Source organism: Nothobranchius furzeri, chromosome 12, assembly GCF_043380555.1.
Source record: "Nothobranchius furzeri strain GRZ-AD chromosome 12, NfurGRZ-RIMD1, whole genome shotgun sequence".
In the NCBI taxonomy this organism is placed as follows: Eukaryota; Metazoa; Chordata; class Actinopteri; order Cyprinodontiformes; family Nothobranchiidae; genus Nothobranchius; species Nothobranchius furzeri.
Window position 1 is genome coordinate 48,813,629 of NC_091752.1, and position 25,501 is coordinate 48,839,129.

General features: G+C 40.8%; 1 protein-coding gene across 2 annotated transcripts in view; it reads right to left on the minus strand.

The window, feature by feature from the left end:
• The window catches only part of grin2aa (glutamate receptor, ionotropic, N-methyl D-aspartate 2A, a), a 267,809-nt gene that overhangs the window by 18,450 nt on the left and 223,858 nt on the right, over positions 1-25,501 (minus strand). For both annotated transcript variants that reach the window (XM_054750460.2, XM_015945976.3), the window contains exons 8-11: positions 18,597-18,750; positions 17,795-17,920; positions 16,786-17,015; positions 1,944-2,104 (exon numbers count right to left, since the gene is read on the minus strand). In XM_054750460.2, the coding sequence (XP_054606435.2) occupies positions 1,944-2,104; positions 16,786-17,015; positions 17,795-17,920; positions 18,597-18,750 (671 nt within the window). The remainder of the gene's footprint in view (positions 1-1,943; positions 2,105-16,785; positions 17,016-17,794; positions 17,921-18,596; positions 18,751-25,501) is intronic.

Sequence of the window (25,501 nt, forward strand, 5' to 3'; positions counted from 1 at the left end):
ACATCAATTTTAAAAAAAAGCTTTCATAGAATAAACTTTTTCGTCTATTTTTCAACTTCATTTTGTACTTGAGTGAAGTTCGTATATATATAACATTCACCCCCCATAAAATAATCATGATTTAAAGGGATACTAGGCAGTTTTGCTTGCTTTTAGCACCCAGTAGAATTCCTTTTAATTCTCTGTGGTTAAATCAAAAATGAAACTTAACTCCTTGCTGTGCATTTGTCTTTATAGCACCAGCTGAAATGTCTCCTCAGCCTTCATTAGTGTCTACAGAAGGGATTCGGCACAAAATCAAACTAATCAGCTGTGTTTATGATCTAAAGCAGGCAGGAAACGTGCTGGAAGCAGACTCCAGCTCCACTCCACTCCACAGCTCCCTTCGCTTGCAGGAAACGACCCGCCAACTCTAAAGTTGCAAATGCAGTATTTTGGTCACAGGCGGCAGTGAGGTTTGAGTAACATTTCATTAACTCTGTAAAGGGTCGTTTTAGCACATACTGGCTCAAGAAAATAAATAAAAAACATGAAAAAGTTGCACAATATTCCTTAAAGGCAACAATTTTTTAAAGAGAAAAATAACTTATAAATGTTTAAAACTTTACTACAATCTAGTTTTAACCTTCTAAAACAGAAATGGGCTTTACATTTGGAACAGACTTTTGAAAAAAAAATTCATCAATGTTTCTTGTCTGCTAATTATAAATGCAGATACTATTCCAGCTTAATCTCTCTCTCTCTCTCTCTCTCTCTCTCTCTCTCTCTCTCTCTCTCTCTCTCTCTCTCTCTCTCTCTCTCTCTCTCTCTCTCTCTGCGTGTGTGTGTGTGTGTGTGTGTGTGTGTGTGTGTGTGTGGTTCCCGTAAGACCTACAGAACTGATAAACTGTATAAATGTCATGCATTAGGAATTTTACGCCCTTAAATGGTTTGATCTTTGATCTCTCCTTAAGGACCAATCTGTCCTTTGAGCCAAGGCGTTTAATTGGATCAAGCTTCAATGTTATTAAGCAATCAAAAATGTCCTCTTTTGTTTGCGTTTCACCAAACTTTGTCTTTTAACTTTTCACTTTTTTCCATCCTTTCTCAGTTTCTATTTTATTCCTTAAGGAACTTTTTTCCTGTTCTGTTTTGGTCTCTTTAATCTGTTTCCCCTTCTTGTCTTGTTTTGTCCTTTTTTGATCCAATTACCATTTTCTCCACTTACCTCCTTTATTTCTTCCAGACACATGCTTTTCCATTTAGCTTTTCGTCTACATTGATCACTTTTTATTTCCTTCCATAGTTCTTCATCTTTCTACCTTCTATCTTTCTGTCTTTCTTTTTACCCTTTTTAAATTGCTCAACTCCTTCCATCTGTCCTTAGTTACAAAAGTTAATTTATGTCAGTAATTCAACTTAAAATGTGAAACTAATATATGAGATAGACTCATTACACGCAAAGCCAGATTAAAAAATAAAAATTAAGATTATGGTTTACAGCGTATGAAAACCCCAAATCCAAAATCTCAGACAATTAGAATATTGTGAAAAGGTTCAATATTCTAGACTCAAAGTGTCACACTCTAATCAGCTAATCAATACAAAACACAAAGACACAGTTTCCTGAGCCTTTAGAGGGTTTCTCAGTCCAAGCAGAATTATTTAAATAAATGAACGTTGGCACCATATTCTAATTTTTTGTGTTTCACATGTACACACACACACACACACACACACACACACACACACACACACACACACACACACACACACACGCACACACACACTGACACAAAGAGACCCCCTAGCTTCTGCTGTTCACAATAAGGAAGACATTCATCCCAATCTCAAAATTACTGCCCCCCCCCCCCCCCCCCCCACACACACACACACACACACACAATAATAAAACACAAACTGCCAATCTTTAAACGCTGATGACGACACACACATGTCCTTACCCTGATTTGAGGCTGACGAGTGCATCCACGACTCCAGTTTGGTGATATTTCACCATGTACTGGTGCATGGCGGGGTAGTTCTTTCGGATGTTTCTCTCAGTGGATCCATTCGGGACGGTCCCAAAACGGAATGGAGGTGAATATGCATACGGGTTCTGAAACTGTGGCGGGATTCAGAAACAAAGAGACAACAGTTGAGTTCTAGCAGATAAAAGAAGCAGTGGATGAAGTTAGTTGCCGGACTGAAGATTGTTTTTCTCTAACTGTTTAAGATAATTTTTGCATTTTATCGCTTCAAAAAAGTCAGAAAGTTGCACAGTGTCCGCCCCGCTTTTTCCTAGCCCAAAATAACCACAGGAAGGAAGTCATCACAGGCTGGGAGGTAAGTGTCAACACATGAATCAATGGAAAAATACCTAGACTGCAATTTCAATCCACTGGGACAGCTCTTTTTAAAAAGGACAAGGGGGCAGAGACGAAAAAGTGTGACAAATGTTTGATATCTATTTTAGATCTTTTGAGAGAAGTTCGGTTTGTTGGGGCAGCTGTCAGCGACTAGAGGAAATATAGACACCCCTTCACACAGGCTAAGTAAAACCAGCTATTATCCATGTGGCCTTTACAGATCGTCATGTATGTATTAAGAACCCAACAAACTCTCCATCGGACATCATTAAACTGGCTAGATCTGATCATTTGGAGCATGTAGAAAACTTTTAAGACTAGGCTTACAACATTTTTATTTGATAGGGCCTATGATTAAAATATGTGCCCCTTAGCCACTAGACCTGCTAGATCCTCTCAGTCGCACCCTTGGCTAAATGATACCCTCCGGTCTCTACGCACCAATCTTAGAGCTGCAGAACGGAAATGGCGCAAAACAAAAGATCCTGGTGATCAATTGAAATTTCATGAATTACTGTCCTCATTCTCTGCCAGCATCACTCATGCAAAGAAAGCTTTCTACACTGACAAAATTCTCTGCTCTACTGACTCTAAGAAACTATTTTCAACATTCAAAACTCTGCTCAACCCTCCGTCTCCACCTCCAACCAACAATCTATGAGCTGACAACTTTGCCTCATTCTTCACTGACAAAGTGGCAGCGATAAGCAAAGAGTTTACCCAACTGGCCACTCCTGAACATTCTCTACCACAAACTCCTTCTAGCCCAACCATCTCAAGCCCTACTGCTTCATTTTCCTCTTTTTCCCCTCTCACTGAGAACTGTGTGTCCAAGCTTCTCACGTGCAGCCGCCCTACTACATGCCCACTCGACCCCATTCCGACTAAGCTGCTCCAAGCTATTGCTCCTACAGTAGCCGCAGCAGTCACACATGTGATCAACGCTTCACTGACATCCGGTACATTTCCCACCTTTCTCAAGCATGCTCAGGTTAAACTGCTGCTAAAAAAAACCCCTCTCTTCCTCCAAATCATGTGGAGAACTACTGACCTATTTCTCTCCACCCTTTTCTGTCCAAAATCATTGAAAGGGTGGTTTTCAAGCAGATCACAGAATACCTCTCACAAAACTGTCTGCTCGACCCTTACCAATCTGGGTTCAAAAAGGGCCACTCCACTGACACTGCTCTGTTAGCAGTGACGGAATCCTTAAAAGACGCTAGAGCGACTGCCAAATCCTTAGTGCTTATCCTGCTCGACTTATCGGCTGCATTTGACACTGTCAACCATGGCTTCCTTTTGTCCACACTCTCTAGCATGGGCCTCACAGAGAAAGCACACGCCTTGTTTGAATTGTACCTCACAGGACGATCATTCAGTGTATCTTGGCTTGGACAGTCCTCTACCATGCACCATCTTGCCACAGGATTCCCCCAGGGAACTAGGACTTCTTCTCTTTGCCATATACACCACCACACTGGGTGAGATCATTCGATCACATGGCTTCTCCTACCACTGCTTTGCAGACGACACACAGCTCTGTCATTTCCACCGGACGACCACACTGTCTCTGCACGAATATCAAACTGTCTCTCTGACATATCAAAATGGATGAAATCCCACCATCTCCAACACAACCTCTAAAACTGAACTACTTGTCATCCCAGCAAAACCATCCATACAGCACAATATCTCAATCCAAAATGACCTCCTATCTCTGGCTCCTTCAAAGGCAGTTCGAAATCTGGGTGTTGTGATTGATGAACACCTGACCTTTAAAGATCATGTTGCCTCTGTTGCTCGTTCATGCCGCTTTATGCTGTATAACATACGAAAGATCAGACCATACCTAACACAACATGCCACCCAGCTCCTGGTGCAATCTACTGTCATCTCCTGCCTCGATTACGCCCTTCTAACTGGTCTTCCAGCCTGTACTGTGAGACCTCTTCAAATGGTCCAGAACGCAGTGGCGCGTCTGGTCTTCATTCAGCCAAAAAGAGCACACATCACCCCTCTGTTCATTGAGCTCCACTGGCTACCGCTAGCTGCACGCATCACATTAAAATTGCTAACACTAGCATACAAAGTCCGAGATGGTACGGCTCCCATCTACCTGAATCCTCTTGCAAAGGCTTACGTCTCGGCCCGGCCACTCCGGTCATCACAGGATCGTCGGCTAGCAGTGCCTACACCACGCTCAGGACAATCCAGACTCTTCTCTTGCATCGTTCCACAAATGTGGAATCACCTGCCAAGCACTACAAGAACAAGGGCTTCCTTTTCGACTTTCAAGAAACTCCTGAAGACCCTGCTCTTCAGAGAGCATCTTCTAAACTAGCACCCTCCCTGCATCCGTCCCCCTCTCTAGTGGCCACTCCTTGTTCCCTCCTCTCCATGATTCATCATGCTGCCTCACGGTCACCTACGACTGAATGGAAATTGGTTGTTGTTGTTGTTAGCCTCAAGGGCAACATGCCGATTATCACTTGTAAGTCGCTTTGGACAAAAGCGTCTGCTAAGTACATAAACACAAACATAAAATCTGATGTTAGCCCAGATCTGGACGAGTGGGGGAGTAGAGGGAGGTGGAGCGTACAGTCGGTAAAGACGGCTCCCCCTTGCCCTGCCTCCAACATGCCTCCATCTAAAAGGCTAGGTTATCCAGAGTTATCTCTGTAGTTATGCTGCTATAGGCTTAGACTGCTGGAGGACACACCGACCACTTTCCACACTCGACTACTTTCTTCTACAATTTGCTCTTTAACTGTATTATTTCCTGCTATTTCAGCTGTTAACTTTTATTTTTTCTTTAAGTGTTTTCTCCCCAGAAGAAGCAACAATGTTGTTCTGCTGAGCTGTGGTGGCCTCAAGGAGGGGGGCCATCGGCTTGAACATTGCTGCTAACCATTCTTCCGCTCCTGATAGTAACGTTTTACTTTCTTTGACATTGAATGTGCTACTACTAGTTTACCCATTTAATTATAGATTCACTAGGATAAATACAATAAAGTTTATATATGACCAAATAGAATATTTACTAAGAAATCACAATATAACCATAGAAACATTACATGTTATACATGTTGTGTGTGTGTGTGTGTGTGTGTGTGTGTGTGTGTGTGTGTGTGTGTGTCTGCTCTGACTTTTCCATCCCCAGTCAGTCATGGAGGATGGCTGCTTATACTGAGCCAGGATCCTCTGGAGGTTTCTTCCTGTTAAAAGGGAGTTTTCCTGTCCACTGTCACTAAATGCTTGCATAGTATGAGGATTGCTGTAAAGGCTCTGACTAGTCTGTGACTTAATGAAATTTGCTGGGTTCCTTATATAGGAAACTTTTTTCTGATTGGCTTAATGAACTGACCTGTATTGGAATGTTTACTATGTGAAGTGCCTGGAGACGACTCTTGTTGTGATTTGCTGCCATATAAATAAACTTGAATTGAATTGAATTAAAGCCTTGATAGACTGTATTGGTAATTGTCATTTTGGTAATGTGTTGGGGTCCTGGCTGATGTATGGTGGCAGCTTATCCAGGTTGTGAGATCTTCTACTGTTTTCAGCATTGTGTTGAGGTGGAGGGATCTTAGCAGACATTGTCCAAATTGAGCCATGTGTTAGGATCATAGTGGGAATTTTAAATCATGTAAAGTGGGCTGAGGGTGTAAGATGGCGATATGAGTATGCAGACAAGTAAAAATAATAATGTTTTGCTAAGTACTTAAAGAGTAAGTCACCCCCAAATCAACATTGTTTTGCTGATAAACTACATAAATGAGTGTCAAATCCTGCTTTAGACACGTGTGGTCAATAATTTGGCACTTTAGTGCATCTTAGTTAAAATTTTAATATTCAGCCTAAAACTCAGTGTTGTACTGTCTTCAGGTAAAATTTCTGCACTGCATTTGAATGTAAATCTGCCACCCCTATTGGCTAAGAGGTACAGTACACAATGGGTTAGCTGGTACATTATGATGTCACAATGTTATTGTGAGCCTGTGTGTGTGTACTTGTTAGCGGCCCCCTACCAGTGTCTTACTCCACTCCCACTTCCTGTTTGAAAAATACAACAAATGCAGTTGCCTGGCAAACTGAGAGCCGCTAACAAATACACACACACACACACACACACACACACACACACACACACACACACACACACACACACACACACACACACACACACACACACACACACACACACACACACACACACAGACAAGCTCACAACAGCATTGTGACATCTTAAGGTACCAGCTGACGTCATAGGGTACCTCTTAGCCAATAGCAATGGCAGATTTAAATTCAAATGCAGTGCTGAGTTTTTACACCATCAGTTTTAGGCATAATTTTTTAATTTTTAGCTAAGACGCACTAAAGTGCCAGCCCAAAAAAGTAGATTTGAGGGTGATTTGCTCTTTAAAGCCTTGAAGAGGTGCAATTAACACTGAGGGAAGTTTTCAAAAATGATTGCACGCTAGTCACTTCCTAGTATTCAGTACAACCTGCAGCTTTTCCTTTTCGCTACCCTCATCAATGTTCTTTTCTTTCCCTTTCCTTCCCACTACTCTCTGCTTGGTAGGTTGTACCAGTGTGCATGTCAAGAGTTTTGCAGCACAGTGTTTTTCTTACCTTGCTGGAGACGTACCATCCATTAGGGTACAACGACATTTTATTATCTCCCCTGGTACCACAGTGTCTCAGTTTGCATGTTTGTGAGGAAAGTTTGTTTCCATGTATGGCATTTAAAATATCTTTGTTTTGATTTTACATATTCATGGAGCAGAACTGACTCAACATTTAGTCAGCACATTAAGATTTTCATTAGCATACCATTAGCATTGATGGTTTTGCCAACTGTAAAGCTGTAAACATACCTACCTGTTTTTTATACGATCAGCTCATACATGTGTTAATATCTGTGGTCAAAAACTTCAAGGGTTTCTAAAGCCATACTCATCTGCATGTATGTGTGTTTCTGTTGTATAAGAAGGTCAGGGAGTGTTGTCAACGCCACGCTGCATTCGTTAGCGGTGATGTCATAAAGTGTATTTGTCAGGACAAGCAGCAGCCCCCAGGAAATGCTTTCTCCCCACAGTGGCCTTAGTATTGTTTAATCCCTATGCTTCATCTTTCTTTCATTTTGCATTTCCTCAGGTTGAGCAGGAGCGTTGGGGTCATGCGGGCCAAATTCGGTAAGCGGACTCACTGTTGAAAGATTTCAGACCCACTGGGGAAACTCAGATTGGGAAAGCACATTTCTCTTGCTGAATAATTACCAAACACACACTTATGTGAAGCTAATGCTATCAGAAAAATGCTGAAAGTTAGAAAAAAGGGAAGGGAAGGGAGCAGAATGCTGTTGGTCTACACATTAAAGACCAAGTTCACTCATTTTTCAATACATTTGAATAGTATCAGCGGTGGGGAAGCCTGGTCCTCGATGGCGGGTATGCAGCATGTTTTAGTTTTTTCTCTGCTCCAACTCACTTAATTCACTGGTTGAATAACCTATTCAGCAGCTCAGCAGAACCCTTGTAATCACCTGCAGATTAAAATCAGGTGGGTTAAAGCAGGAAAAAAACTAAAACATGCGCAGTGGTGTCAGGCTTTCTGACAGCCACACTGTGCCGGTCGTGCTTGAAACAGCTCTTAGACCCAATCGAAGCCAGCTTCTTCTTGGAAGAGCCAGAGAAAGCGACACAGACTGTACCCGCGCTCCTCATCCTACTCTGAGAAGGTGTTGCAAACGACAAAAATGAACCCTGCGCCGACCAAAACAATGTACTTGTTTGCAGATCAGATGCACGTGTGTGTGTGCAGTGCTGCATGACAGAGCCTGGAAGAAATGGAAAGAAAGTAATGTCTTTGGAATTGGAGCAAAGAGCTGCAGCCAGAGCGAACATCGACAGCCTACACTAGTTTGAGGAAGCTGAATGAGGCAATGAAATCACAAACTGATGGTGACCTGGCTTTGCTGTTCCTGGACTTGTAAGTAATAAAACTTTTTGTCCAACAGTGTGTTTTTTTTAAACTTGGCTCATGTTAGTGTTAGCTCATTGTTAGCGACTTACAGCAGGCTGCTGCAGAGATGTTTATGACAAATGTATTTCTGTTTCAACCAGAAGGGAGAAGCTGGAAACTGTTTTGCGTTGCTTTAAAAGTATAGATGAAAAACAACATCTGCTGCCATTTAGCACCAACAGGTGTCTCTCCAGGAGAATTCCCTGGAGGTAGCTGGGATTGATCTGGCAATTCTCTGATTACTGGACAACCCACTCCACCTTTGGAGCCACTGCTGCCCTTGTTGCAGATTGGGCTTTTAATTTGTGTGATTAGGAAACAATTGAAAGAGTTGCCCAGTTGTTGGTGAGGCTGTGTGATTTTTTCTCTAAACACACCTTTAATGAAAATTCCTTAAAATGTGTTTCAGAGAAATTCCACCCACCAAAATGGGAATGATGGCTCAGATTTCCTTCTCTCTCTGCCTGAATGGCCATTTATCCTTTTTCATCTGCTTCATTTCTTCCCTGTGCCTCCCTGTCTTCCCTTATCTTTTACTTTTCCTACCTCGTCCCGCTCCTTTTGTTACCTCAGTTGTCAGCCTGGCCCATATCTGTCCGCCTGCTGTCTTGTACCATCTTGTATGCCTTGGCCTTTCACTAGTCCTCAGTCACCTTCCTGCCAGTTGATGTACCCCTCATTCCATTTTGCTCTCCCTTTCTCCTTCTGTATGTTGTCAAAACCCTCAACATCAGCCTCTCCCTGCGAGCATCCCTCTTTACATCTGGATCCCTGTCCTCAGAAAGTCCCTGCCCTTTTCTGCTTTGTTGTGTCTGTTTCTAAACATCTAGCTTGACCTTTTCCTTTTTACCTAGTGTGTGCAGCATAACTTTGCATGGATATCGTTGTCTTCACTCCAGGGGCGCCTCCAGAAAATGTTGATGGGGTGGCCAGATGGGGCCAAAGAAATTTTTGGGTTGGAACACCAAATAGGTCCTTGTAATAACTCTGGTTGCATTTTGTCTGTGGCAATGTATTGCATTGCCCCTTTATTTGTTTTTATTAAAATAACAGTATGTATTCAAAACATTTAACTTGAATTTTACAAACACAAACATTTTAGAAAAATACATTTCCGTTAGTTAAAATGTTATCCCAAATACAATTTAAAAATGTATTTTTTAGGTTAATTCACCTGTTGCTGTGTTCACAAAAAAATAAAAAAACTATAGAGATAAAAACTTTTTTTAAAATGGTGAGCAGCAGAAACATGTATTTTTTTTAATTCTGGTTATTTCTTTACTCTTTAATTGTAATATTTTTATTTTGTTTTACAATTATGTCTTAAATAAACAAGATCCATTTATGGTTTGACTGAACATTAATATGATTTGTTAACACAGGCTTTTCCTGGGGGGGGGGGGGGGGGGCAATTTTCTAGGGTAATTTGGGGGCACCCTTGCTTCCCTCCCGTTAAAACGTTTTCATACTTATTTCATATTATTTTATATATATACATATATAATACATACTCATGTTGGAAGGAAGGTTACATTGAAATGGATTTCTCAGCCGGCTGGGGGTTGTCAGGTTTCTCTTGTGCAAAAAAAAAAAACTACTAAAAAGTGACTTAGGTCAAGGTGGCCGAGTGGTTAAGGCGATGGATTGCTAATCTATTGTGCTGGATACACATCCGCTTCCCGCTTGAGCTCCAGGCTGAGCTACCTGCTACAACCATCCAGGCAAGCTACCAGGCTTAGGTAGAGCTACTTTCCAATAGAAGAGTTGGTGTAAGGCTTGGAAGGAGGGTGGGGACCCAATATACAACTATCATAACCAACAAAGATGGGGCCAAAGAAAACCAATGTTACAGTAATGGAAGAGGAATTAGAAGAGATAAAAAATCCCTAAATTTTTTAACTTATGAGACACATAAAATATCAACACAACAAACAACAATTATGGATTTGATGCAGGAATTGAAAGACCTATGGAAAGAAAATGAAGAAAAGGACAAAAAATAAATAAATGCATTGGAAAGTCGATTGTCACACTTAGAGCAACTGACCCGAAGGAATGATATAATCATCTCAGGCCTGGATGTAAAGCCACGTACCGATGCCAGGGCAGCGGCATCAGATGGAGTAGTAACTGAACAGGATCTGGAGTCAGTGGAGCAACAGATTGTTCGGTTCATGAACAGCAAAGGGATCACTTTAGACAGTAAAGACATAGAAGCCTGCTACCCGCTTCCTCGTAAGGATAGACAAGTCAGACCAAGTATCATGTTGAGATTTACAAACAAGAGACAAAAAACAGCTTTATTAAAACAAGGGAGAAAACTAAAAGGAACAAATGTATGCATGAACGAACATTTGACAAAAAAACCTCTGACATTGCCAGACATGCTCGACGACTACGTAAAGAAAATAAGATCCAAGGAACCTGGACATCTGACTGCAGGATATTCATTAAGTTAAATGGAACTCCTGAGCAGGCCAAAGTTCTCCAGATCAGGGAATGCTCTGAACTAGATCAGTATACTTGAGATTATTAGGTAACATTTAACCAAATGTACTCACCATAGATGAGGAACCATTTACTGATCTATCCTCATCAGATAATGAAGATGAAGATTATTTTCATGATTTAGATTTAGAAATATTTACACTCAATGATCACAAACTAACAAATGAGTTAAGCAATGTAGACCCTGACTTACATTTCTTCAACAAAATCTCTCATAGCTGTAAATATTATCAAGATGACCAATTGAAGGTATTGATGAAATCTGATAACAAGTCTATATTACATATAAATTGCAGGATCCTCTATGCAACGTTGGATAACTTTAAAGAATATTTGAATACATTAGATATAAACCTTAAAATAATAGCACTCTCTGAGACATGGCTAAATGAAAATAAATATGGAGATTTTAAGTTAGATAATTACCAGATGTACAATCAAAATAGAAACCACAAGCTCGGAGGGGGAGTTGCCCTGTATGTGCATACAGATTTGGAAGCAAAAATGGTGGAAAGCATGACTACAACTGTGGATAATCTGTTTGAATGTGTAACAGATGAAATCATTATGGGTAAAAGGAAAAATGTTCTTATATCTTGTATTTACAAAGCTCCAGGTACTGACATGGAAGTAGTCATTAACTATATAGAGAGGTTTAAAAAAAAAAGCCAACAACAAAGAAATATTTATTTGTGGGGACTTTAATTCTGATCTATTAAAATCAAAATTACACAGACCTACAGAAAAATTCATAAATACCATGTACAGTCTTTCATTATTCCCAGTGATCACTCGTCCCACCAGGATCACTGCATACTCCTCTACTTTAATTGATAATATTTTTACAAACGTTATGAATACCAGCATATCAAGTGGACTACTTATTAATTATATCAGTGACCACTTGCCAATTTTTATATCTCTAGAATACAGCACAAACAGAAAATAGAAGCGATACTGTGAGAAAAAAAATCTGACTGAGATCTGAACTTTCAATAAGTGCTCTTAACAAAAGCCTTTCGGAACAAGACTGGAATAATGTTCTTAGAGAAAATAATGTAAATGAAACGTATAAAAACTTTGTTGACATATTTAAAGAACTATATGACAAACATTGTCCAGCTAAAACCTGTACATATACTCATATAAAAAGAATTAGTCCACGGATGACAAAAGGGTTATTGAAAGCATGCAAAAAGAAAATACCTTGTATAAAAAACATATGATGAAGAGAACATTTGAATCAGAAACCAAATATAAAAAACATAAAACTAAATTAATAAATATAATAAAACAATGTAAAAAAATCATTACAGAAATTTGATTGAAAGAAATAAAACTAATATGAATGGACAATAGACTGTGTTAAATCAAGCCATTAATAAGGATTTTAACAGTGCTGTTTTCCAAGACTATATAATTGACAGTGAAAAAACAACACAAGTTAACACTATTGTCATTACCTTTCATGACTATTTTGTCAACATCGGACCAAAACTTTCCTCCAAAATATCAAAATCAAATAGTGACGTTGACAGTACGAATACATATAATAATGCACACTCTTTATTTCTATCACCAACAAATGAAAATTAAATCATCAAAATAGTTAATAATTGTAAAAATAAAAAGTCTACTGATTGCGATGATCTTGACATGACTATAATAAAACAGGTAATACTTAATATGGCAACACCTTTAACCCATATCTGCAATTTATCTTTTATAAGCGGAGAGTTTCCCAAACTGACGAAAACGGCAAAAGTCACTCCAATCTATAAAAGTGGAGAAAAACATCTGATCACTAACTATCGGCCGATCTCTATACTTCCTTGGTTATCAAAGATTTTGAAAAAACTGTATGTGGAATGCATGAACGGTTTCATTGAAAAATACAACTTACTCAATAATAGTCAATATAGATTTAGACAAAATAGATCAACTGCTCTTGCACTGATAGAAGGGTGTAGGGGGTGAGCAGCTCTGACAGGTATAAAGGGGGCTAGACCATTCAGGGCTTTGTAGGTAAAAGTTAGAACTTTGTGTTGAATTCGAAATTGCACAGGAATCCAGCGCAGATCATCCAGAATGGGAGTGATGTGACAGCGTTTATTTGCATTGGAAAGAAATCTGGCTGCAGCATTCTGGACTTTCTGCAGACGATTCAGGACAGATTCATTTACACCAATTAGAACTGAGTTGGAAAAGTTGAGTCTGGAAGTGATAAATGTATGAATAACTGATTCTAAGTGTGGCCTCTTAAGAATGGGCTTTAGTCGGGCAAGCTGGAAGAAGCAGGATCGAACAGTGGCATTAACATGTGCACTCATTGACAAGTCAACATCCAGTTTAACCCCAAGGCTGGTCCCACATGAATTAAGGTTTAGGGGGGAGAGATCAAAGGCAGCAGAAGTATGCAGATTCTGTTTTGGTTTGAAAATAATGGCCTCGGTCTTATTGTCATTGAACTTCAGGAAATTGGAAGCTAGCCAGGTTTTAATTTCTGAGAGACATTCCGAGAGCTGAGTTATAGAACTTGATTGATTTAAAGCCATATAAATTTGACTGTCATCAGCGTATATGTGATAATATCGGCCATGTTTAGCAATGATGTTTCCCAGTGGAAGAATATATATAGAGAAGTGGAGCGGACCTAGAATAGAGCCCTGGGGAACTCCCCAGGGGAGCGGGACAAAAGGAGAAGAGCAATCGCCTATGTGAATGCTGAAACTCCTATATAAATAATATAATATTGTAATGTGGGGTAGGTGCACATAAGCTTCTTTGCTTCAGCCTACTCCATTTGAGCATTGTTGTAATGTTGTGAAATTTGAAAGAATACAACAAATGTAACTGCTCAATGAATGTGCTAAATTAATAAATAAAGGTCAAGGGTCAAGGTTGTCTTTATTAATCCCCAAGGGGGAAATTGAATTGCCTTGGACAAGTAAAAAACAACAACATGCACGCACGCACACACACACACACACGCACACACACACACACACACACACACACACACACACACACACACACACACACACACACACACACACACACACACACACACACACACACACACACACACACACACACACACACAACAAAACATTCACTGGACACTGCTATAAGCCACAGCCATGATAGAAATATCAAATATACAAATATACAAAATGCTCTTTGTAAAAACACAGTGGATTAGGAATAAAAGAGTTCCTAAAACGTTTAGTGGAACAACGGGCATTGACATTCGCCCACCAAAAGAGCTCCTGAGATCCTTAAAAATCTGGTGAAGGGGGTGATCCTCCAGAGACATAACTGTCTTAAGTTTACTCTTCATCCTTTTGTCGATGATCATGTCAAATGAGTCCGAGCCTTGCCCAACCACTGAGCCAGATTTCTTGATCATTTTGTTGATCCTGTTTTTGTCCTCAGCAGTGAGGCTCCTGCCCCAACACAACACAGGATAAAACAACACACTGGCCATAATCCCCTGATAAAGCACATTCAAGAGCCTCCTACTTATATCAAGGGATCTTAGCTTCCTAAGAAAATACAATCTGGACTGGGCCTTTTTAACAACAGCATCACAGTTCCTTTTCCAGTTTAACTTATCGTCGAGGCACACCCCTAGATATTTATATGTCTCCACAGTTTCAACAGGTTGACCCTTGATGACTACTGGAGAAAATGTTTGGTTTTTCCTTTCTTAGATCAATAACTAGCTCTTGTGTTTTGCCAACACTGAGTTGTAGAAAATTAGCATCACACCATCCAACAAAGGAGTTAACTTCCTCCCTGTAAGCCAGGTCCTCACCCCGAGAGATCAGGCCCAGTAGGGCAGTGTCATCGGAGAACTTCTGTAAGTGACAAGATGGTAAACTGTGCCTATAGCCAGCTGTATACAGTGTAAATAAAAAAGGAGATAAAACTGTCCCCTGTGGTGCACCAGAGTTTGAAAAAATCAAGTCCGAGCACTTACCCCCAACCCTCCCAAACCGAGGCCTGTTTAAGAGATAGCTTAAAATCCAGGCAGTGGTGGAATTGTGCAGCTTAAAACCCAATAACTTCTTTCCTAAAATACGGGGCTGAATGGTATTAATCAAAGAACATAAGTCGCACTGAACTGCTGGCTTTTTCAAAGTGTTTATAAATAATGTCCAGCAGATACAGAAGGGCATCATCCACACTCACACCCTTCCTATATGCACACTGAAGGGGGTCTTGGAAGGAAACAACCTGTTCTCTTAGGCATTTAAGGACGACTCTCTCAAAACATTTCATTATGTGTGATGCCAACGCAATAGGCCTAAGATTTGAAAACGAACAGCTGACGCCTGTTTTCTTAGGGATAGGCACAAGACAAGAAGTTTTCCACATTACAGGTATTTTAGCAGCAGACAAGGGCAACATGAAAATGTGGTCAAAGACAGCTGCAAGCTGCTCTGCACAAACTTTAAGGGTGCATGGATGGACACCATCAAGGCCTGCTGCCTTGTTAGGCTTTAGCTGACTAAACTGCTGCTGGACGTCTCCAACCCTAAAGCTAATCTCTGGGCATGCATTCTCAACCTAATCAGAGGCAAGTGCCGATTTAAGTTTGTTGTGTTCATGTGTAAAATCACGCACATCAAATCTGGCAAAAAACTGGTTCATCTCATTCACATCCATCCCGGTGCTGCGTAAACCTGTCTTACCCCATAGCCAGTCATGGTTTTCATCCTGTTCTAAAAACACTTAGAATGAAAACCATAGTTACTGTTTACAATCAGTGAGTTTGTGAGGTTGCAATGTCTGCCTTGAGCTGCAGTGCCATCATTTGTAATTTGACACTGGCAGGCAAAAGCACCAAAGTCAGAAAACAGGAGTGACCCAGAAGTTATTTCTTGTACCCCTATGAAGTCACGGTATATTTTTGCTAGAGGCTAACATTGAGCTAACAATGCTAACAGTGAACTGGAAGCAAATAGTGAGCTCTAAAAATATTTCAAGCTACTTTTTCAATTACCAGCAACTCGATATTACAGTGAAATGTATATGTGAAGTAATAATGACTCAATCATGGTGTTTTACTTCCTTTAATGAGTCGTTCAGAACTATAACAACAAGCTAACAGCAGGATGGCAAACAACCACACATCCTCTAATGTAGGGTGGCTCATTGCTGTGATAAGTATAGTAAGTGCTCTCTACCGTAAAACACCCATGAAGGCTAACACCATATTATAAATAGTATTTCTCTATGTCTCAATTTTATATGACTCATCTTTTTTGTCATTTAAATCTTCTGGCGCTGATCCATAACTGGCCACAGCCATGAAATTCACGGAACAGCAGTCAGAAAGTCACCTTTTGTTTATAAAAATTGGCTGCAGTAACCAAATTTGACCATAGGGTGTCAATCTCGCTTCATTCTTTAAGTTTTTACCTTTATGTTAATACTTAAATGAGTTAAACAAAATATATTGTTTGTGTAGTCAGTTATAAAACTGCAGTGGAAAAGTTTTTTTTTTTTTACTGCAAACTATGTGAATGAGATCAAGCTTTTTCCTGCTTTCTGACTTTCAAAAAGTTTAACTCGGTCAAATTTAGAAAAATATTTAAAATATATGATTAGGTTAAACATTGTAGTAATGGTAGAATTACAAAGGGACTTTGCAATTTAATTGATGTTTTTAAAAAATCTGCTTTGTTTTAGCCTTCAGCTTTTTCGGTATAACAAGCCATCATCCTGTAGGCTTAAACAATTGAAGGTTTATAGGAAGACAACGTTAGAAATTTGGATATAATCTAATAAATCTGGGACTAACTGCACAAAAAATGGGAAAATGTGAGAACTATTGGTGGTCTTTTGCCAAAACCAAAAGTTCTGTTACAGTAAAGCTCTACCATTTGCTTGTTCCTACCTTGTTGTCTGAAAGACCAGTGACTTGATCCACAAACTCCTCCTGAATCATGAAGGCGGCCAGGTTAGCAGTGTAGGAGGCCAGGAAGATGACAGCGAAGAAGGCCCACACCGATACGATGAACTTACTGGTTGTTCCTTTTGGGTTTTGCACGGGCACAGAGTTGTTAAAGACCAAACCCCAGAGCAGCCACACAGCCTTGCCCATGGTAAATGAAGGTCCGTGGGGATCTGAGAGAAGCATTAACGACATGGCACAAATGGAGAAGTTTAGAAAAATGCTTTTCCATGGATTAGGCAGGTCGATGTCGACATGAAGAGTTGGTTTTCAGTGTGTTTTACAAACCCAAATAAGTGTTGGTCTAAATGGTCGGCAAACAATACAGAAAATAAACATTTCTTAAATTTGACTCAGATTTTGACTTTGTTATAGAAAATATTAATACTGCAATAGCTTTCAGACACGGTCATGCAACTCATCTGTCAGCTATCACCCCTTTGCTCACGTATTCATCCTTGGCATCGCCACAGTAAATGAGTCGTTTTCTATGTCCAAACTTGTGTGTGTGCAACTTCAAATGGTGTTTTTCTTTTTGGGACTCTGGTGGTTTGTCCTAAAGTTGAAACTGTAGCAGCCGGCTGTTTCTCCTCCTCTGATATTGAGCGGAGAACCTCACACCAGTGGGGTTCTGCTGTAAAATGCTTGAGTGTGCACCGAATGGAGGATCCAGGTAAACGTGGAAGAGCAGTGGTTCGCTGAGACAGCTAAATGGTCCGATCGTTTGTTTCGGACCGAGCCGTTTTATTGGCTGAGTTATGTAGACAAATGCCACTTCATCGATTTTTTTACATAGTCGTAGCTATAGTATGTTAGAACATCGTTACGCTGCATGAAAACATATGTTAGCTTGTTGGGCAGATTTGCCCATGAAGCTTTAACCCAATAATTTACCTCCAACATCACCTCATCTGGGCTTGAGTGCTACTAGTGTGTTCATGTCCATGCTCACCTTTTCCCTGTGCCAGATTTCGGTTGAATCCAAGCGGACTGATGTACTCAAACATGAAGACAGCCATTGCGGTCACCAGCAGCAGCATCACAAACATCATCACCCAGACAGATGCGCTGAATGGCTCTGGTAGACAAAGAGTTTGTAGCATTACCATTATTTTTCTGAATCCTTTTTTCCACATTTAAAAACTAATCAATGTGAAGAAACACAGCAAAAAGCCATTTCCTGTACGCTCAGAGCCTCAACAGAAGCCCCCTGGAAGATTTTTTCGTTCGGCTTTATGCAAGTCGTGGTATGGTGTAGGAAGTCACTGTGTCAGCATTCCTGTCCTCCCTCTGAGCTCCCAACAACACTGCAGAGATTAAACTCTGCTTTAATGTATGAGGGAGCACTGCTGGCACAGGGCAGCACACTGAGGGATCTTGTGGACGTCTGCTGGCAAGCCACCATTATAGGTTTTTCCCGCTAAGCCCTCGTAATTACCACTTTCACAGCACTAACTGCATGCAACATGCCTGTGTGGTTGTCTGATTCACTTTCATGGAATAGCTTGCAGAGATGCCTGTTTTCCTCCTGTAGGTGAATTAGTTTACTTAGCGACATGCTCTTTGTGCAGGAACTGAAGATTTACTGCATCCATGAACGACTGAGATGACATAACGGGAATGTCCAAGGTTCTTTGGACAGCATGCACCCTTGTCCCTCAGGTAACAGAACATAGAATAGTAATAATCTGTGTCAACAATTTCCACACATAAGGCATGTCGTTCCACACTAATCTGCATTTGATAACAGTTACCAAGGAAAGCCGATGGCGAGACAGTTCCGTTGCTACGTGAGACCATGACACTGATCCCGGTCTCCACGAACGGGACAGAGAAATCGATCACCTCGGAGCGTTCCTCGTTGATCGTCAGGGATCCGACGGCCATGACGGCTTTCTTATAAACCACCTTTTGTTGGAGGTGATGGAGATGGGAGAAGGAGAAATGGGATCAAGGAGACAAAAAAACCTTTTGATTAGTGAAACTGTCGAGTTACATTAGAATTGCCTGCTTGTTCAGTTTTTACAAATTTCAGTTGGTGTTTTCAGGAACCCGGGTACTTTAAGAGTAAACTCTACATTTGGAGACTATAATCTAAATATTTTACATTGAATCTAATTCTTGAATTAAAGTTTTATTCTGAGATTTAAAATTGGAATCAAAACTCAAACCAGCACCGGCATGAAAACTCATGATGGCCAAATGCAGAAAGAGCAGAAACTTGGAGTACATAAACTCTATGTTAAAGGGGCATTATGGAAGTTTGACAACCAAAACATGTATAGAAATAATAAATTTATTCTTCATACATTCTCCTGCAATGCCCTGGTCCTGTAGAATGAGCCCTGGCATTTTTACTGTGATTGCCTGTTTTTCTGTAAAATCACAGAAAAAGAGAGCTGCTCGGGTCGAGCAGGCTGCTTCATGCGCGTTCACGCTCAGGCATAGCCCTCTGAACCGTTCTTTGAACGTTGCTTCAGCTGTCATCAAGGATATAAATGCTACAGGTACAACAGATGTCATTGGTGCTTTAGCTTGCCTAGTACAACGTTGATCTTTCGTGCAGAGGATCCGGGTTTGATTCTAGATGTGAACATAGTTTATTTAGAATTTCTTTTTTTTATATTAATGGAATTTTTTTTTTTACAGTAAGATGCCCAAATCTTTATTTGAGACTCGCTGAACGGCATTGAATTCACAGATAAAAAAGATGTGGGTTCAACTTTTATTTTGGAACAATTTTTCAAGCAAGGGAAGGGAATGATCTGAGCATGCAGGAGGACTGATCCATCATAAACCTTTGTCGGCTGTGCTGAAGAGAAAGGTACAGAACCAAATTATTTAATTAGTTAGCTGCACGTTCTCCTGTCCTCTGTCCTACGGGCCACACACACACACACACACACACACACACACACACACACACACACACACACACACACACACACACACACATACACACACACAAGGGACTGTCTCAGCTGTTATTTTCGTTAAGGAGTGTTCACGTACAGCATGCGCGCCTCATGCACGAGCCTACAATTGAAGCTGCCATTACGCTTTTGGCCTGAGGGAGCAATCACGAGCATAAAAATTCAAAACTCCGTAAAGTCCCTTTAAAGGTGCAGTATGTGAGGATGACGTTATGTGGTTAAATTTGGTCACTGAAGCCCCTTTTTTCTGAGCTGTTTCATGGCTGTTGCCAGTTACGGTTCAGCACCAAAATATTCTAAATGACAAGCAAAGACGAGTCATACGCAGTAAGTTGGTAAGTAGATAAATACTGGTGTTAGCACTCTTGGGTGTTTTACAGTAGGGAGCACTTACTGCACTTATTACGGGAATATTTCGCTGGCATTAGAGGAAGTGTGGTTGTTTGCCGTTGTGCTGTTACCTTGTTCTGAAATACTCAAGCCGTTTCTCGATACCCAAGTACACTTGTACATTTTTGTGTACTTGACAAGTACGTTCTTGGCAAGTACCGCAGGAATTTGGCTCTACCAAGTAAGGGAGGATGAGGATGACATTTAGAACAGAACCGTACTCTACAGTTACAAAACAATGACCTGACATAGAAATAAAAGTCTAGTTTGTCCCTTAAATAACAAAATAACAATTAATACATATTACTTGTTTATTATTCAGTCCACAAAATTGATTAACAAAACAGCATTTCCCACTGTTAAATGAAGAAAACCAATTTATTATCTTCAAAACAGAGCTTTTGAAGGCAACACTGCTTTTACTTTGATAGCGGGTTAGCTATTGTGAGGGATCATGAAAAGTCTGAAAAAAAAGCACATAGCAAATATCATGGGTTACAGATAAATATTTACAATAACAGACAACTTTATAATTCTTTATTTGTATTTCTGATGTTAAATATTACAGTTATCAGCTATCCGCAGTATAACAGTTTGCAACGCAATGCATTATGGGATACTTTGCTGTCCCAAGTCCACAGAAGGATTCATTCATGGGCAGAGAAGGAAATTTGTTTGGGAATTATTTTGTTGGAAAATTCTTACATAGTGCTCCATTGAGATCAGTAGGAGAAAGAAAGAAACGAAAGTAAAGATGATACATGGTTTAAAAATTCAAACCTGCTTTGTCAGAACACATCAGTTTCAGTATTTCCCTTTGAAAAGAAATTCTTTAAATAATTTGACCTTTTCTTCAACATAACTTCTATTTGAATACCAGGAGATGTTTTCTTTTTAAATGCCTTTTCATATAGTGCAGGGGTTGTGAATTCCAGTGGTTTCTCTGTTCCAACACGCTTGATTCAGTGGTTGAATCACCTGTGCAGCAGCTCATCAGGCTCTGCAGAAGCCTGTCAATCACCTGCTGAATGAAACCGGATGTGTTGAAGCAGGGTTAAAACTAAAATGAACTGAATACTGGCCTGCAGGCCCAGAATTGAATACCTCTGATATAGTGTATCCTAGGGCTGGGTGATATATCGATATTTTATATCGATATAACTGGACAAACTGCTATGCAAGTGACTAGCCACTATGCTAGCGACATGTTTATGTTTATGTATTTAGCAGACGCTTTTGTCCAAAGCGACTTACAAGTGATAATCGGCATTTTGCCCTTGAGGCTAACAACAATAGTAACAACAACCAATTGACATCAGTCATGGAGAGGAGGGAACAAGGAGTGGACAGTAGAGAGGAGGGACGGGTGCAGACAAGGTGCTAGTTTAGAAGATGCTCTCTGAAGAGCAGGGTCTTCAGGAGTTTCTTGAAAATAGAAAAGGAAGCCGCAGTTCTGGTAGTGTTAGGAAGGTCATTCCACATTTGTGGAATGATGCATGAGAAAAGTCTGGATTGTCCTGAGCGTGGTGTAGGCACTGCTAGCCAACAATCCTGTGATGACCGGAGCGGCCGGGCCGAGACGTAAGCCTTTGCAAGAGGATTCAGGTAGATGGGAGCCGTACCGTCTCGGACTTTGTATGCTAGTGTTAGCAATTTGATATTTGATGCGTGCTGCTAGTGGTAGCCAGTGGAGCTCAATGAACAGAGGGGTGACGTGTGCTCTTTTAGGCTGATTGAAGACCAGACGCGCCGCTGCGTTCTGGACCATTTGAAGAGGTTTCACAGTACAGCCTGGAAGACCAGTTAGAAGAGCATTGCAGTAGTCGAGGCGGGAGATGACAGTAGATTGCACCAGGAGCTGGGTGGCATGTTGTGTTAGGTATGGTCTGATCTTACGTATGTTGTACAGCGCAAAGCGGCATGAACGGGCAACAGAGGCAACATGATCTTTAAAGGTCAGGTGTTCATCAATCACAACACCCAGATTTCGAACTGCCTTTGAAGGAGCCAGAGATAGGAAGTCATTCTGGATTGAGATATTGTGCTGAATGGATGGTTTTGCTGGGATGACAAGTAGTTCAGTTTTAGAGAGGTTGAGTTGGAGATGGTGGGATTTCATCCATTTTGAGATGTCAGAGAGACAGTTTGATATTCGTGCTGAGACAGTGTGGTCGTCCGGTGGAAATGACAGATAGAGTTGGGTGTCGTCTGCATAGCAGTGGTAGGAGAAGCCATGTGATCGAATGTTCTCACCCAGTGAGGTGGTGTATATGGCAAAGAGAAGAGGTCCTAATACAGAGCCCTGGGGGACTCCTGTGGCAAGGTGGTGCACGGTAGAGGACTGTCCAAGCCAAGATACGCTGAATGATCGTCCTGTGAGGTAAGATTCAAACCAGGCATGTGCTTTCTCTGTGATGCCCATGGTAGAGAGTGCGGACAAAAGGAAGCCATGGTTGACAGTGTCAAATGCAGCCGATAAGTCGAGCAGGATAAGTGCTGAGGATTTGCCAGTCGCTCTAGCTTCTTTTAAGACATGTTGCTCCGTCTCTAAGCGGCTAATACTGAGAGCACCTGGGTAAATGTGCTGCTCTAAACTTCGTATTTGGGTTTCTGGTTTCTAATTATTTGGGGACGTTCAATGCCAACGGGGTTCTGTTTTTCCACCCTGCTTGTGCGGAGACAAGCCAAACCCCTCCCTCATCTGTGTAATCAGGAAACATCTACGGATAGCCGCAGTGGCCAAATTACCTCAACCATATTGTAAGGGTTTGAATAGTAAACTATAGGGTTAACATTTTATTTTGAAGGTGTACTCAACGGGTGAGAAATGTAGTTCCGCTTTTTCTGCTCTGGTTTCCTATGCTAGTAAATACTCTGTTACGAGTGATTCTGTTGAAAAACTAAAGAGGTTGTAAGGCGTGGGTTATGGCGACAGTAGCCCGAAAATAATACTCATAAAAGAGCAACCAGAGCAGTGGCGGAGCCAGAACATAGCAAATGGGTGGGCCTAGAAAAATCTGGATGGACCTAATTAATTTCAAAGCTCATATGAGATTTGTGTCACGCGTGTGTACGTCAAAATTACATGTTTTAATAAAATCTCTCAAGCCACAAATAATCCTGTGATAGAAGATTATATTAGATACTTATTCCATGGGTTTCTGTTAAATTTCAATTTTAAGGACTGTTACCAACGCTGGACTCCTGCTCTGGGCCAAGACCTGCACACTCTCTCGTGTGAACTTTCAGGACCTTGGACAGGTTCTAATCTAAGCCAGGCATGCTGCTGTGCTCATCTCAGCGTCCTAGCTGCAGGGTATCAGCTAAGAGCTGAAGATCCAAAAGACTGCAGTTTGCCAGAGGTCACCTCATGTTTCAAAAATCTGGATTTTTGACTGTTCTTCATGCTCCAGATAGCTCAGGATGCAGCAGGAGGTGGTGCTAAACCAGAGATCAGATCAGATGATTCACAGAAACCGTGCCCTCCACCAGGGAATAATCAGCAAGCACAATTCAAGGGCGCGTGCGCACACACACACCTCGACTAAATAGCATACACCTCGGACCAAACCCCCTCTCCTCACCGGTTCTCTGGGGCTCTGTCTTATTCAGGACCACGGACAGCGATGCGCAGACACGGTTCGGATGACTCATCACCTCCGGGATCTTCCACCCGAACCCCCGGTCCAGATAACAACAAGAATAAAATGAACAGAACCAAATAACATGGCCATAGAGGACTAAAGCAGACCCGACGAGATACCCGTATGAAACAATTCGTTTACCGGATTAACGTAAGTGCGAGGACAAGCAACAGATAAAAGGTCCTTGCATGTCCGCTTCGTACTGCGCGTCTGTCTCCCCCTCACACCCAGTCCTTTCTCAGTTTACACCGCTGACAATATCGGTCCTCCGCAGACTCCGGGAGACGCCCGGTTCAGCTGTGAGAAGTCCAGGGCAGGAGGACGCTTCTGAGAAAAAATAAATCATGAACCTCACTGGGTGGCAGGGGTGGCATCGGAGTATTTTTTCTGAAGTAGGTTAATAGTTGCTTAGTGTCAGCAAGCAGGTGCCAATTTGCTTTTTTTTAATATAAAATACCAAATTACAACTCCAACAAGCAAACTGGAAAACTTATTCATAATATGATTAAAATTAATACCAGATATAAAAGTTAGTTTTTTTATTACACAGTGAAAAAAGAGCTCATTCATTTAAGTAATAATGTTATACTTTAATTGTTGTTACAACATAACTGGGGTTGCTAAGCAGTTGCTTGCTTGGCCACATCTTGGTGTTGTCATAGCAACACCAAGCTACTGCCTGGCCTTGCCCCTGGTGAGTGGGCACTCTGTCAAACTGGGTGGGCCTGTGCCCACTCATAGTTCAAATCAAATCAAATCAAATCAAAGCAAATTAAATCAAATCAAATCACTTTTATTGTCACGTCACATGTGCAGGTACACTGGTACAGTACATGTGAGTGAAATTCTTGTGTGCGAGCTTCACAGCAACAGTTGTGCAAAATACAATAACGTAAAAACAAGCAAATATAAAAATGGCTAATCTAAGTAATAATATATATATAGTATTTAAGGTATATATGTTCCTAAATGTGTGTGCTAAGTATTTTATTTTTTATTTTTCTACGTGTGTTCCGCCCCTGAACCAGAGACTCTGAGTCATTACAATGTAATCGTTGATATGAGTCAATACTGTTAGACTCCAGCCATGTTTGCCCTAATATCTAATAACTCCACGGTGCATGACCCATGTGATCTTCAGTAGATTCAGTTACATCATCACAAATTTAGTTTAACATGATAGATTTATTTTTCTCCGGACAAGAAATATACATTTTGACCCACCTCTAGATGAAATTTAAATAATTTTAGATTAATTATAAATATATAATTAAAAAGTGCCTGTGTGTGTGTGTGTGTGTGTGTGTGTGTGTGTGTGTGTGTGTGTGTGTGTGTGTGTGTGTGTGTGTGTGTGTGTGTGTTAACAGACAACTGTACCAGAGAATAGGCACTAAGGTTAAAGTTTGACAAGAATCAATACATTTTCATGCATTTAATCTACTGATTTATGTTTATGATTTCTCAAGACAGCGTGAAGTGAGCTAACTTGTAAATATTTTACAGGAGATATATATCGTATATCGGAATTCAGCAAAAATGTAGAGATATAAGTTTTGGTCCATATCGCCCAGCCCTATTGTATCCTAAAACCAAATAACTGAAACCAAAACCTTTCTCTCTCTCCAGATTATGAGCCAAACTACCTGTAGCTTTTGGAGGTACCTTTATCTCAATAATTGAACTCTTTCTTCA